Raw genomic sequence first — 14,947 nt, 5'->3', positions numbered from 1 at the left:
CAGAATATGTATCACTAGTCTGATAAAACGATCTGAAAATGAGCTTACAGTTCCTCCTCAATATTCCTACAAAGATTATTACAGCTCCAAACTGAGAAATCCATTTACCATTTAAATTCTTCAATGCTCTTTCAGCATCTCTCCTGTTCATAAAGGCAACAAAGCCACAATTTCTTTCTCTTGCTCTTTCTTCATCTGTTCTTGGCCACATAATTTTAACACTCGCTAATGGTCCAAAGCGTCCAAATTCTTGACATAACATCTCTTCATTCATCTACACAAAAAAAGGTAAAAATTTAGCATTTTGCTACTTTATTTCTGACATTTGTTCATATTATTGTCCAGTTGCTGAAATTTTAATTTTTTCAGTTTCTTGAAACACAACACTTCATTGATACCTCCCCAATGCAATCTACTGCAAAAATAAGAATTTAAATATTGCATTTTTAACTGAGCACACTCAGATTTTTGAGATATGATCCATCTTGCTTGGAGATATCCATGGAGAAATAATTTTAACGGAGCTAATGATTGGTAGTCTAAACCTTAACTTTTGCAGCAATATGTACAGAGCATTTATTTCAAGGAATACTACAAAAAAAACCTGACCTAGACCCAAACATGCCAGCACTGCATTCCTTGGCTCCAAACTTACCTGCGGATTAATGTTGCCAAGATATAAATTTGTTGTGCTTGGATCTCCAACATCATGTGAACCTGGTGCATAATCATCCAGTACTAAAATGACAGAGAAAAAAAAAGAAAAAAAAGAAGTCATAATCCCTGCTATGCATTTTAATGACAACATTAAATTCAGTAAGAAAAGAATCTATATTACCACCAGATGATCTGTTTCTTCTTGAAGGAGCATCCACTAAATAAAAGGAAGAAAAATATGTACCATTTAGTCCACAAATTTTGTAGCCCAAACTAACATCAAAAATAACATCTACTTACTTGAGCGACGCTGCCCATCTGAATCAGACTGGGGTGGTTCAAAACGACTCAATCTACCTTTTGTTTTGTGTCTTTCATCACGCTCCTCTTGTATTCTGCAAAACAAGTTGGATGTAAGTAACAACTCAAAACCATTTTGAATTTTTTTTTCTAAAATTTTGATTTAAACAACTGTAGAATTATGAGAATTCTTAATATTAAACGACGGGCTTGTTAAAAATTTCAAATTGCCAATACGTTTGAACTTCTGTTTCATCAACTGGAATGATTCCAGCTGCATGTTTCCTCATTCATACTGTCAGGGTATTTTATCCTCAAACAGAATTGACTTGGTTTGAGAAGCAGTTTGCAAGACCAGAATAAGAACTGTGCTCTGAAAAAGTGACTCCAATTCCACACCAACTGTCAGAGATCCACTGCCCACTGAGATGACTTTTCAAGATGCACACAACTCTTTAGTGTCTGTTTCTCCTGCTACCTTTTCTAAGGCCATATCCATGGGCACACACAAATGACTATTTCCAGAACATACAGGATTTTGTTTCAGTTTATACCTCTGAGGATAGTACTCAAAACAGTAACCATTTGGTTCTTCTGATATGAAGATATTGTGCACCAGGAATACAAGGCTGTCCTTCAACTCATTGATACCAACGAACAGGCAGCAGTGAAGCTCAGATATTACTGACAAAAGCCATGTATGGATTTAAAATGTTGCTCTTATTGTTTTCTAATGCATGCAGATTATTTTGTTTTCCATCTTTAACATCAGGATAAATACATGGTACTCAGTTGCACTCAATATATGTGCTACTCCTTCTGTTGTATTACACATTCAAAACTGAAAGAATCTGCTTTTTCAAGCATTATTCAGTTTGGTTTTAATGTTACACAAGTTGAAGTGCATCTCTAGACTTCAATTACAACTCTTATTTCTGCTTTACCACAACAGCTCAACCTCATACTGGAATTCCTCTGGATATACTTTAGAGACACTGACAAAACCTATTCTTTCCAAGTCTGACAGATATTTCAAATTCCCCCCAGTCTCTGCTCCCTCCCTGTACTGGGTTTGGGGGGCAGGTTTTGGTACTGGGGGGTTACAGGGGTCACCTCTGGCAGAAGCTGCCAGAAGCTTCCCCTGTGTCTGACAAAGCCAAGCCCAGGCAGCTCCAAGGTGGATCCAGTGCTGGCCAAGGCCAAGCCCATCAGCAATGGGAGTAATTATGTGTTAATTAAGTTATTTTACAAGCATCTGGGGGGAAAACAAAATAAAAACCTTCAGGAAACAGCTCTGCACAAATGATCCCAAATACTGTCTGTAAAACAAGGCAAAAACCTTGGATCTTCTTTATTTACAGTAAAAACTAGTCAAACTTACTGCTTTAATTCTTCTTTAAAAAGTTCCAAATTACTCTTTTTCTTTTCCTTCTCTCCTTTCTTCAACGGCTAAAATTAAAGATATATAAGACAACATTTCAGAAGACAAAATGAACAAAATTAAAAAGCAAAAGTATATAACAAAACTTTAGATAATTTCCATGCATATTTTACCCACAGCTTTCAAACGAAGTAAACTACAGGAGAAAAAAAAAACCAAAACAAAACACCAACCAAACAGACTTGAAAACATTCAGACTGAGTGCTATCAAACACAAAGCTAGAAAATATAAAATTAAGGATAGTTTAAACTAAACTTTGTTACTTCTCATTCTTAAAATGCAGTATGTGTGATCAAACACTCTCTACAACATCCAAATTTAAAATAACTGAAGTATTTTGTCAGTTTGTTCCACTTGGAAGCTAAGATGCTAATTAGGCTCCTAGCAATCTGTCATGCTCTAATTAATTTGATAGATGTGTGTACATATATATGTAAATTATTTTACATATATATATATATTCAATTATTTTATCCACAAACATTCTATTTGAAAAGAATTTCCTTCTCTTGCTTCCTTTTGGATGTAAATACAATCTGAATAAACAGTTACTCTAAATGGTTCAAGATCCTCAGAAAAAACTCCTGAATGACAAAGAATATGGATACTGCAATACTACTTTTCTTTAACAGAAATATATGTTCCTTAACTAACTCATGTGAAATTTTATCTTCAACAACATTGCTTTCATATAACCAAATTTAAATGAAAACGTTTCCAATAGGCAGACATACAAAATATTTATTGTGTTACACACTACATCTTTGGAAAAACTGGACTTCCTACTCACCCCAGGCAAAGTTGTTTGTTTGTTTTTGTTTTTGGGGAGGGTCTGCCAAATAAATAAAATCATTTTTACCTCATTATCTTCAATCACCATTGGACAAGTGAGGGCAAGTGAGTAAACTGATTGCATTACTTCATAAGTATTTATGACAAGTTTGAAAAGCAGCAATATTCTTACAGTACAAACACTTGCATACGACAGAACAGAGCTCAGCATAATAAAAAAATGCTACAATTCATCCCTGTAACTGTAGAGCTTTACATACAATGAAAATCAAAACTGCCATCCAGTATTACCCCACTAGTCTAAAACTGAGAGTTGTTTAAAGCTGGAAGGAGGTTGGGATGAAACTGCCCACAATTATCACATTACATCTCATTTCCCACCCTAACAGGCAGCATGGTACATGTTTCACTTAAGCTTTAAAATTGTACTAAGCTCTATCAAAAGACTTTTAAGACATCCAAGACATTCATTACACATCTACAGCAGTAACAGTAATCATATGTAATTATCACTTGACTCGAAGACCATGTTTGTTCATAATATTTCCATTACTTTTTATGATGAAATCTTCATTTACAAGAAAAAAAAACTATCAAACCATGCAGAAGACAAACTAAATTAAATAAAAACAAGGTGTTCAGCTTCAAAACTGTGCAAGTTCTACAATTTATTTGTACAACTCAAAGAGGGACTTCTAAAGAGACTTCTCAAATTTCACCACAAAAAAAAAAATAAATCAAAGAACCTCATCAAGAAAACCTTGGATTAATGCAAAGGTCAAATTATTTTTTGGGTTTAAGTTAAAAAAACCTAAAACCAGATGGCAGCAAGAACTGCTTCTGAAACTTCAGAAATTCTCAGGACTGAAGATGCTGTTACTTTCCAACAGTCACTAAATCAGCACCCATGAGAAGTCTGTCCCAGTGAACAGGAACACAGCACAAACATGGAGCAGCCACATGGCCGGGCAGTACCAGGAGCATCCTGCTGGACACAGGGCTCCTGGGCCTCTGCATTTCACCACCTTCTGATCTGCCATGGGATTAGGCACAGCAAAATGTCCACCTTCTTTCAATATGTGATAAATGCAGATAAAGCTGCTCTGCAAGATCACACAGCCCTTTTTTCTAAGCAATTCTAAATATTTCAGTGTGGGGTTAATATTCAAGCAAGATACTTACAGGCTTTTTGGTTTCGATCATGAGGAGGGATGGAGGCTTCTCGTTAGATGGCTGACTTGGTTGATTTTTTTGATCTGAAAATCGTGACGAAGGCTTATAGATTTTACCCCGTTTTTCATCTGTTTCATGCTCCTCTGAAATTAAAGGCAAATTAAAAGCAAATTTTACTAACGAATGCTGCACAACACTGTTCATTAGAACACTGTTCTTTAGTCTCAGTCATTCAATTCAATATATAATTTTATTTAAAAAAGAGATAATAGGAACTTTATATAATTTAACATCTTTTAATATGAAGAAAAAGAGCAAAGATTAGGTATTTTAAAACAAAGCATTTTTTCCTCTTAAGTTTAAAAGACAAGTCACGTCACTGCCCACCTAAGTGAGTCAAAGCATAGAGCAGATTTTAGCATTAAGTTTTCTTTTCTGCTTCTGATGTAACATACCAATTTTAAAATGCAATTCAAAGCCAATCTCCATCTCTACTCAAAGCCAAATGACCCACCACCCCCAAAAAAGGATTAGTTATACCTTTAGATGCATTAACGATTCCTCCTCTTACAAATGTTTTCACTTTACCACCATCACTTCCTTCGAAGGCAGCCAGGAATTCTTCATAAATTTCTGCAGCAGCCTTCTCATCCTCCTACACAGCAAATGTTCATCTATTTACTATCATTGCAGAACAACCTTCACTAGACAGTTACTCTTAAATTAGCTATGTGACAATCCTTTTTATTTTCTAGAATTCAAGCTACAAACGGCATCAAAGCAGGTTCAATTTTAGGCAATTCAAATTTCTGAGAAATGTGGGAAGAACACGACACAGAAGACACAAAGCCAGTAAGGCCTCCAAAATGACTGCTCCCTCACAAGAGTTTACACAGCAATTTAACATTCAAAAGATGCCAAATAGAAAAGCTCTTATCAAAGACCAGCATTATGAGCCTGGGGCTTTGCTGACCTCAGCATGAGAGAACAGTGCCCATTCCATCCTACCCATCACAATCAACCCACGTGGCTGCAGATCAACAACATGATCACCTTTCTGTATTCCTCAGAGAACAAGTTACTTCAGTGACTTAAGCTGAGACACCGAATTTAGCACTGCCATGATCTTTAGGCCAGTACTGCCAACAACCTGGTAGGAGATAAGCCACTGAAATACAGTGTGAGTTGTGTGTGTAAAGTTCAAAGCCCAGTATTTCCAAAACTTTCACCTTACCAACCACCAGCTACATATTTCTAAAATTTGGAGTAATCTAAAATGCAGCATCAAATTTTAAGATTTGTATTACCTCTAAATAAAGCCATTAGACAAAATTATGTTTTACAGAATAACAAGCATGTGTACTGAACCTATTTCAAAGATGACAGGTACTCTTTCAAATTACTGAAATTCAGTGACAGAAAGCAAATGAAGAACAGAGAATTATTCAAGGTGATGACTGTCCCCATTTTTGAGCAATATAACAATCAAAAGATTACTGTAATTCCTATTTCAGGAAGCCAGAGAACTTGATTTCTCACACAGAAGGAAAGAGTAAGCCTCTCTCTATCTTAATGCCATGGATACCAGAAACAAATTAAACATGTAAAATACAATTCACTCTCGTTCTTTGAGAGCTACAGTTAACAAAATAAAGGTATTTGGAGGTAAAGCTGGTTGCAACCTAAAAGCAAATTTATTTCAGTTCTGCATACAAAGTAAAATTTTCACTGTACACCATTACCTTCTTTTTCAATTCTTCTTGCTCCTTCTTGCTCAGAGTCCGTTTGGCAGCACTCATTTTGCCAATACTGAAGGCTTTAAGTTTACTTTCCATTAGAGGCTGCAAAAGGAGTCAGAAAACAGACATTAAACTGTTTACAAAACAGTTAAAATAATGATACTATTGACCTTGATCTGGACCAGTAACTTAAATAAAACAAAGAAAAGGCTTCCTGTACTTTTCTCTGAAGTTGTTATTACCTAATACAACTAAAACCAATTAAATTTATGTGGGTTTTTTTAAACAAATCATCCTTGGTTTAATAAGGAAGCTTCTGATAGACCCATTCAAACACAGCTGAAATCTGAAGGGCACTTGCTGTAAGAACCTGGAGATCTTATCCCTATGCAATGCAGTTAATAAACCTTCAGAAACACATGCTTTGCACAACAGTACCCTTTTGATCATTGCAGTTTCTGAAAAACAAAACCAAAAAGCCAATGAAAAAAGAAAAGTTCTAAAAATATTACTGACTATTTTTGCCAGAATCATGTTTGTGCAAGGCTGAACAGGTGTAATGGAACAACAAACTGGATGCTAAATTTCAGTTGTACTTCAAGGTAAAATGCTTGAAGAAGAAAATGCATTCTAGAGGTTTTCAGCTACTAGGTAAATAAAATAAAAGACCTCCCATTCAACTCCTAGATTCTTCTGAATTTTTTTCCAAAACCCTGATGAAGGAGCACTATGTGTAACAGTAATTTCTGGAGTATGGAATTAAAATTCTTAAGATTTTATTCAGGGAGTTAACAGCCAGTAAAGTGGCAAGAGAAGAAAGACAGCAGGATGAAAAGCATATTCCAAAGACATGGGCAATGGGAAGTAAAACCAGAGAGACAATAAGAAACTTCTCTGAAAATTCCAAGTTTAACACAGCAATTCATAAAGAATCAGCACAAGAACAAAGACCCACAGGAGCAAAACATAAGCTATCAGCTTCATCTTCAAAATATCTGTGGTGCTCTTACACAGTGCACAGTGATGCTTAAAATTACCCTTTTTGCAATGACAGGTCTTAAAAAAAAATCAGCTCAATAAAACATCAAGACAAATCAGGTGAACAACTCAACTGTCATATTACGAGAAAATTTCTGACACCAACTGCAAAGAGTTTCCTCGAGGAACAACTTTCTTTGTAAAGAGTTTTACTTCTAGTATCAGCTTCCTAGTCGAAATTTTTTTACATTAAAAAAAAGCACAATGAAAAACAAGTTCAAATATCTCCAGTTTATAATCCTTGCTTAGTATCACAAACACCTCTTAGATCTCTGCCAAGCATATTACCAAACAGCTCACATTTCTTTGAGAAGTGTTCCCTGCTTCATCACTGAAAGGAAAGCTATCAGTTACAAATGAATGCAGCCTTGTTTGTCAAGTTATCTGGTTTATGACACCATGTTTGTCAACATGAGCTGCTGAGACAGTTTTATCAGAAGCTTTTAATGTATCTGTGTGTTTTTAAATTTAATAAAATCCAGCTTTCCAGCTGTCTGAGAAACAGCTTATATTTCAGTCTGACAAACAATATACAACCTTGGCAAACGTGGGCATATGGCACAGCACTGCTGACAGAACAAATACCACACTCCTACCCAAGGCTTATCCTGGCATCAGAAAATAATCTCTCCCATTAATGTTACAGGATACCTGCAGGTCAGCCACGTGAATGTATGTTCCAGTGACATACGGGAAGCAGCTGTGAGATAAAAGAGTTCTGGCACTAAAGATCTCCTCGGTTTTGGAAGGGTCTCAGGAATAAAAAACAAACCAAGACCTTCCAAGGGGCTGGAGCAATGTAAAGTTAATAGGATTGAACTAATGTTAGTTAGATTCCAGCAGGCAATTGTAACATTATTATTACCCATTTACAGCTTCACAGAACTCCTAACAATAGAACTATACAAAACTTGAAGGCCTTCCTCCTTCAAAAAATGGAAAAAAACCAAGAAAAGGGTAAAGTAAATGACAGAAGCAAAGAAACAACTTGCAGCTGAGTAATCAAATATCTGTATGACAGCAAACTCCTTAAACAGAACACTGCATTGACTGTGAAGTGGCACAAAGTACTGAAGTCCCAGTTCCTTCAACAACACAAAACATTCAAAAGAGATTTTAGGGTAATTTTCCAAATTGTAGAAAGTAAAGCAAATCAATAAAATGACCTACTTCTTTAGGAAAAATGTCTGCTATCACCACTTGAATAATGCTATCTTACAGGCAATTTAACAGCTGGTAATTGACTTTTGCATACACAAAATCAAACTGAAATTTTGAAGAAAATCCAAACCACAGAATGAATTGTCTGGTTTTAACTCTCTGTTTGGCTCTTCCTGCCTGTTTTCATTTTAGCTCAGAAATAGATGGGTCTTCATGCAAAATACCAATCCCACAACCAGGCAAAGGTCTCTCCATCCAGGGGGTAGGGGGTGGGGTGGCCAGTGAGATCAGGAAATTTCTCCAACCTTTTGCTCTAAGTGTATTCCATCAGAAAGCAAAATAAAGGATGGAATTAGGGCCATACTAACTCACCTTTGAGAAGCCAACTGTATGCAAAAAGGTTCTTCGATATCCTGACTCTTATACTGATCATCTCTTATTTTCAGCTACTCCTCAGTGTAAGAGACAAACCTACAGAAGGTCCTTACAGCTCCTTCCTGTCCAAGGATCTACTCTGAATGCAATACCCTGCAGCACAGCTTCCTACACTGCTGGTTGTTTTGAAAGTTTCAAGGAATATTTTTAAACATGAAAATCAATGGTTCATTTGCAAACACCTACAGGTTACATATCCAATGCACCAGGCTCTGCCTGCAGCAAGGAGTTTTCTTTAAAAACAGGCCTATTTTGAGTTTGTGGGTTTCACTGGAATTTTGGTTTTGGTTTTTTGTTTGTTTGTTTTAAAATATTTTGGACTTACATGTGAATCAGCAGATCCAGTGGTGTGTACTGCATCTGGCCCTCTGCCCTGAAGAGAGAATGAAGAGCAGGTGAGGCACAGAACAAGTAACAGACAAACAACCTCAGGGCTTTTTTATTCAGTTCCTTGAATGTGATTTTCATTTCAATTTCAACATCCAAATACACAAGAACAAAGATATATTTAATGTATTTTAATGATATATCTGAACAGGTCACATCAGGAACAATGTCAATATAAGGTAAATAAGGGATTAAAGACAGACTGTTCTTTTTACCACTAAAAACATCTAAATTTCCACAGCTGGATTTTATAAACACACCACTAACAGCACTATAAGGGAAAAAAAAAAAGTTTGTTACATTGCATCTGCAAGAACTGCCATTAAAGGCTGTCAAAGATTACATCAAGTGCTTGATTACTTTTTGCTTACTATAAATAATTTCCAAACTGATCTTAGTATATTGTGTACAGATGGAAGCTGGCCACCTCAGGAACACTAATTTAAGTCCAATTTGTGAGTATGTATTAACTGACATTATTGCTTTAAACTGTAAACCAGCATATACAAAATCAGGTTTTTAAATGAGCTTAACTGATGGAGAACACACTTTTAAATTATGTAATGCCCAAATCCCAGAAAACCTCACTGATGTAACAGCTACTATTAACACATTACTGCCTGATGCACAATTCATATCTCAATTGATTTTTTAAGTCAAAATAAAAGATTTCCACTAGCTGAAATCTTTCATTAGTTACAGAACATTAGCAATTCTCCTTGTTACCAGGAATTTATAGTTTCTACAGAAATAATAATATATGATGCTCATCTCCAGTCTTCCAAAATGAACAAGCAGGAAATGCTACTCTAGAAGATAATCTACTAGACCTTGTTTTCATTTTGCATCCCTACTCATCAGCTCAGGCATTTCTCTTTCAACAAGTATATTCCTACGTTTTACAGTAAAATCAACTTAGATTTGTCTGCAACAAAAAGCACTTCAACAACAAGAACTAAGTCCACAAAGGTAAAGAGCAACACAAAGATACAGCTCTCATATGGGAGAAGCAAAAGTCTCCTAGGAATATGTCTGAAGGTCTTTTAAGAAAGAGAGAGGCAGGAAGAAGCAAACAGAAGAAAACGACTCTGTCTTACTCTCAAAGGCCTCCCAAATCCACTTTCCTGCAACATCATACATGGCTCACAAAGCACACCTTTGCAGACAATAAAAAGTTCCCATGCACCAGTAGCAGTTCACTAAAATACACATGGAAGCAAATATCACAAGCATCTTTTACTAACAAACACCACTTCCCACAAACTTTTCCTCTGTACTTGGTGCTGGATTTTTTTGTGATTCAAAACTGCCTGTGGCCCTCAGATCAGTAATCTGTTATGCACAGTTACATATATGGAGCTTACAGAAACCTGTCCTCCCCCGAGAGTTTATGAATGTATAGCACATCATCACACAGATAAAAGACACTGTGCAAGGGAATTTCAGAGCATGAAAACTGCATTCTTCCTGCTGCCACCCTGCGGCAACCAACACAGCAGCTACAACTCACCCTTACAAAAACAATTTCAGACCTGCAGGTAAAAATCCCAATCACAGAGCGATACAATGCTCTCTGCTTTAGGGCACTGACAGAGTGGAGACCGAGCACTGCTCAGGGAAAAGAGGTTGTCTGGCAACAGCAGAATGGAATGACCATTTCCTGATTCTCCACAGCTGTTTCGTTTACAGAAGTTTTGGAAAGCAACACCTCCCAACAGAGGTGGGTGCTGAAGGTGCTTTTAGGGAGGACAACAGACAAGGCATCACACAGAGTAACAACAAGTATCAATGCTCAGTACAGTGGCACAATTCCTGAGGAAGAACATAGAAAAAAGTAACAGACACTAAATCTGCTTCTCCAGTAACAAGCAGATGATGCTACTCAGAGAGGCTTCAGTGCCTGGCAGCACACAGAGATTCTGCAGGAAAGTAGGCCAAAGATAAAAAAGTCTGGAAGTCACTGGGAGTGCAGTGATGCTTCCCAAGCCACCTGCAGGGACCAGGGCACTGTGGAGCCGCTCCAAACATCAGCTGAGCAGCAGAATTAAGGTGCATTCATAAAAATTCTAAAAGCTATTTTAGCTTTCAGACCAACTTTATCTCACAGCAATTAGCAGCTTTGGAGAGCCACATTATTCTCCTCCTTCAACAGTTCTTATTTTTAAAGTCTTCTCTTCCCATCTATAAATTTAGTTCTACCTTTAATACTGCTGCTGACCATCCCAGCAACCGTACTGACAAAGCACAAGATGACAAGATTCTTCACAAAATTACACGTTGCTATCTGTCAGTTGCTAAATAGCAGTTATTAAAAAAAAACCACAAATTCTCGCAGCACTGCATTTTGTATCCATCTGCATCCTTGAGGAAAGGGGTGATTTTGTTTCCCTAAGAGTTACAGCAGCTGCACTGACTCAGCGGGATCAGTGTCTTCCTAACACTCACCACGAGGAGCATTTCAGATGACATTGCCCACCTGTGTTGAAATCTGGAACGGAATTGTTTTTTCTGTTCTGTTAAGTAGCTCAATTAAACTTAACTGCTGAAAGAAAGATATCCAGATTTCTGTTCTGCACCTGATGAGACGTGAGCACAGCTCCTCCATGTTCAGAATACCGACACAAAAGGGTGGCAACTCCATCTTTCAGTCACTGCCACCATAAACAACTGACAAAAGTCTTATTCCCACTTCACTGCATCTACCACTTTGCATGAAACCTATCCTTATTTAGTTTTTTTCCTAAACCAGACTATTTTACAGATAGATCACTTTTTCCATCACTTTCACTCTGCAGATTTCCCAAAGACCTGTGCCAGCAGAGCCAAAGTGCCATTTCACAGCCGGCACTGCTCCTGCAGGAACATACGGCCCTGTCCAATGCCAGTCCTGGAGCTCAGGTGGCCCAAAGCTCCATTCCTGAGCCCAGCCAACTTTACTCAACCTCCAAGAGAAAAAAAAAAATCTTCAAAGAACAATATAGATGAAATTTATGATGAACTCCTACAAAAATGCCAAAGCAGAGTCTTCTCTCAGATTCTGATGTTTATATTTTCTTCCAGCTTCATGGAAGCTTCCAAAGAAAACAGAGAACTGCTCTCCCAAATCTTCCTTCCTGCCCACAAATCCAGCTCTTTACAGTTTCTCCAACTTTAACAACCTCTTAGTAAAGCTGGCATGATCCTGTTGTTACACAAATATTTAAAATATGCTGTATAAAATAAATATTTTTAATTAATTAATACTGATGTCATTTAGTAAAACAACAGAGCACAAAAGCTGCCAATAAAACCCTAGAGACAGTGTATGGCCTTCCAAATGCTGAATGGCATTTTTACAACTGTAATGGCTACAACTTAAATAAAAGCCCCTCCTTGCAAGAAGCAACAGCTTCAGGGTAAAGTTTTTAGAGAAACTGGTGTAAGACAGCCCTGCCCTGTTTCAACACCTTCCACTGATCCTGCCCCCAGCATGGGCAGCCGGTCACTGAACTGGATCACTGTTCCTGATCTAACTGATCACCCAGGAAAGGGAGAGGTGGGGAGGTTCAGCCAAACCAGTTTCCAACTCATAGCAGGCTCCCCTCCAAATCATGCCAAATCAACTAAAGAGGACATTAGGGAGAGGGAAAGTAGCTGAAGCTGGGACTGTGTCAGCACTGACAGCAAGGAAAAGCAAATGGAATCACAGCTTAAATTAAGATGTTAAAATCCAGCAAAAGGTTTCCTTTCCCTAACTCTCTAGAAAACAAATGCCTGAAGACACCTGCAAATTATGTTATGGCTAATCTATTTAGTCTTTACAGTTACTGGAATAATGCATATCAGTGTTATTCCCTATTTAAATAGCCCTAACTTGCAGACACAAAGGTAAACAGAAAATGGTTTTCTCCAAAGCACTTGCAAGGAATAGTATCCATCAGAACATTAAGCTCAGATGAACAGGTACATTTTTTAGAATGAAAGAAGCAAAAGTACAGCTTGGTCCAAGTGGATTATTTCTTCTGCACACGGCAGCCAATTTGAACAGCACTATATATAAGAGTAGTGGACATGCAATACAGTTTCTATTCTCAGAAGATAAAATAAGAAAATGGAAAAGTCACTGAGCAGCTAAAATGTCATTACATAAAGATAATAACTGAACATAATCTGTATCTGTCATTTGAAAATCATGTCCTACACTGACATTCTGTGCAGTCTTCAGCAATCTCTATTTTCTCTCTAATTATTCTTCCTCCCTATTTAGATTTCTGGAAATCTCGAGTCCGTATCCTGCTATTCTGATCTCAAAGTGCCAAAGGAAGAGATGATGCTTTCACAGCATATTTCACACTGGAGACTCTCAAACTTATTTAGCAGCTGACAGGACCACACAAGGCAGCTGCCACCACAGCCACACAGGCAGTGGGGGATTCTGAACCTGCACCATCTCCAGGGATGTTTTTCAAACAGTGAATCAATCAGATAATGCCTGACTTAAAAAAAACCTCGATTTTACACTATAAATCAAAGTAACTGGCTCAAATTCAGTACCTGAACACTAAGAGTGAAGAACAAAGCCCAAGTGTTCTGAAGGGAAAAAACCTCTATTTTATTTCAGGCACTAGGTCACAGTTCTTTGTAGAGCACAGAAAATGAAAGGTCACTGTGTCTTCCCAGGAGGTAACTAGAAGCCAGCAAAGGCACATCTTGGAATTGCCACTGAAACACATCTATGGAATCTACAGGTCATATTTGTTTTGCAAGTACAATTACTCTTACAACCTGCAAATACAATGCACCAAAAGAAACGAAGCCTACAACTTCAATATTGATATGTCACTAAATGAAGTCTAAAATTATTTTAAAAAATCAAAATTTTTGATAAATAATTACTTTAAGAAATTGAGCAAAGTGGTTATTTGCTTAATTGTTAAACCATTTTCATACAAGCTCAACTAAAAATACACATTTTTATCCTTGTGTCAATAAATTAATTACCAAAAAAAAAGGATATTACTAATTCCAGTACTGTTATGTCATACTTCTTTCTGCAGACCTCTGAGAAGTATCTCTATGGATATACATATCCAGACACTCATGGAATGACAAAACAAAAGGTACCAACACACCATCCCACCCGCTGAGATTTCCCAAAATGTATTTTTCCGGAAATAAATCCCAAGAGCTAAGCATGTCTTATTTTATTTCACTTCTCAATAGAAACATTCTTATGGATCCAGGTATGTACTATCCCTATTTTCTTTGGCACATAATATTGACAACAAGAAACAAGTAAGATCTAGAATGTAAAGCAGGGGGGAAATACTACTGAAACACAGCCTGGACATCTGGAGGAGTGGGAAACTGGGGTGAGGGGGAAGTGTATGAGGGTAGAAAGGCAGGGACAGCACACCCTTAACAGGCCCTGGCTGATGAACACACGTCTGACCCCACATTCTCTCACTGTCCTGCTGAATTCTCTGGGATGGACGAGTTGGTATGAAAGGTTAAGTGCCTGCATGTACCCCTGCAGAACTGAGAAACAGGACAGAAAACAATTCCCATAAATTAATTATTACTGTATATTAAAAATTAGTATCATCAGTACAGAAATAGTAAATGACGAAAAAGTCTATGATGTAACTGTGAAAAGAAAGGGGTCACATCTGGGTTGGTTCTGTGCACCACCTCTTCAGTTGCATAAATAAATAATTAATTATTCTATGTCTAATTATACTTGAAATCCCAAAATGTCTTATTCCCTGAAAGCCACTGTCCATAAATTAAGACCTATTTACTACTCAAGTTTTCTGTTCAGCTCGTACTTCCAATTCCAAACCA

The 14,947-nt window shown here is 37.2% G+C and overlaps 1 protein-coding gene across 4 annotated transcripts in view; it reads right to left on the bottom strand.

The window, feature by feature from the left end:
- U2SURP (U2 snRNP associated SURP domain containing) overlaps window positions 1-14,947 on the bottom strand; it is a 42,793-nt gene that overhangs the window by 26,659 nt on the left and 1,187 nt on the right. The window contains exons 2-10 of one of the 4 annotated variants that reach the window (XM_017822353.1): window positions 9,063-9,110; window positions 6,107-6,205; window positions 4,905-5,019; window positions 4,374-4,507; window positions 2,339-2,406; window positions 958-1,052; window positions 839-874; window positions 656-738; window positions 109-274 (exon numbers count right to left, since the gene is read on the bottom strand). In XM_017822353.1, the coding sequence (XP_017677842.1) occupies window positions 109-274; window positions 656-738; window positions 839-874; window positions 958-1,052; window positions 2,339-2,406; window positions 4,374-4,507; window positions 4,905-5,019; window positions 6,107-6,205; window positions 9,063-9,110 (844 nt within the window). Of the gene's footprint in view, window positions 1-108; window positions 275-655; window positions 739-838; window positions 875-957; window positions 1,053-2,338; window positions 2,407-4,373; window positions 4,508-4,904; window positions 5,020-6,106; window positions 6,206-9,062; window positions 9,114-14,947 lie in introns of those variants that run through there. The other 3 variants (XM_017822354.1, XM_017822356.1, XM_017822355.1) reach the window with 3 other exon arrangements.

The sequence above is a fragment of the Lepidothrix coronata genome, unplaced genomic scaffold (assembly GCF_001604755.1).
Source record: "Lepidothrix coronata isolate B3197 unplaced genomic scaffold, Lepidothrix_coronata-1.0 Scaffold97, whole genome shotgun sequence".
Classification (NCBI taxonomy): domain Eukaryota; kingdom Metazoa; phylum Chordata; class Aves; order Passeriformes; family Pipridae; genus Lepidothrix; species Lepidothrix coronata.
Note: the sequence above shows the minus strand (reverse complement) of the source record. Positions and strands in the feature narration are given on the sequence as shown.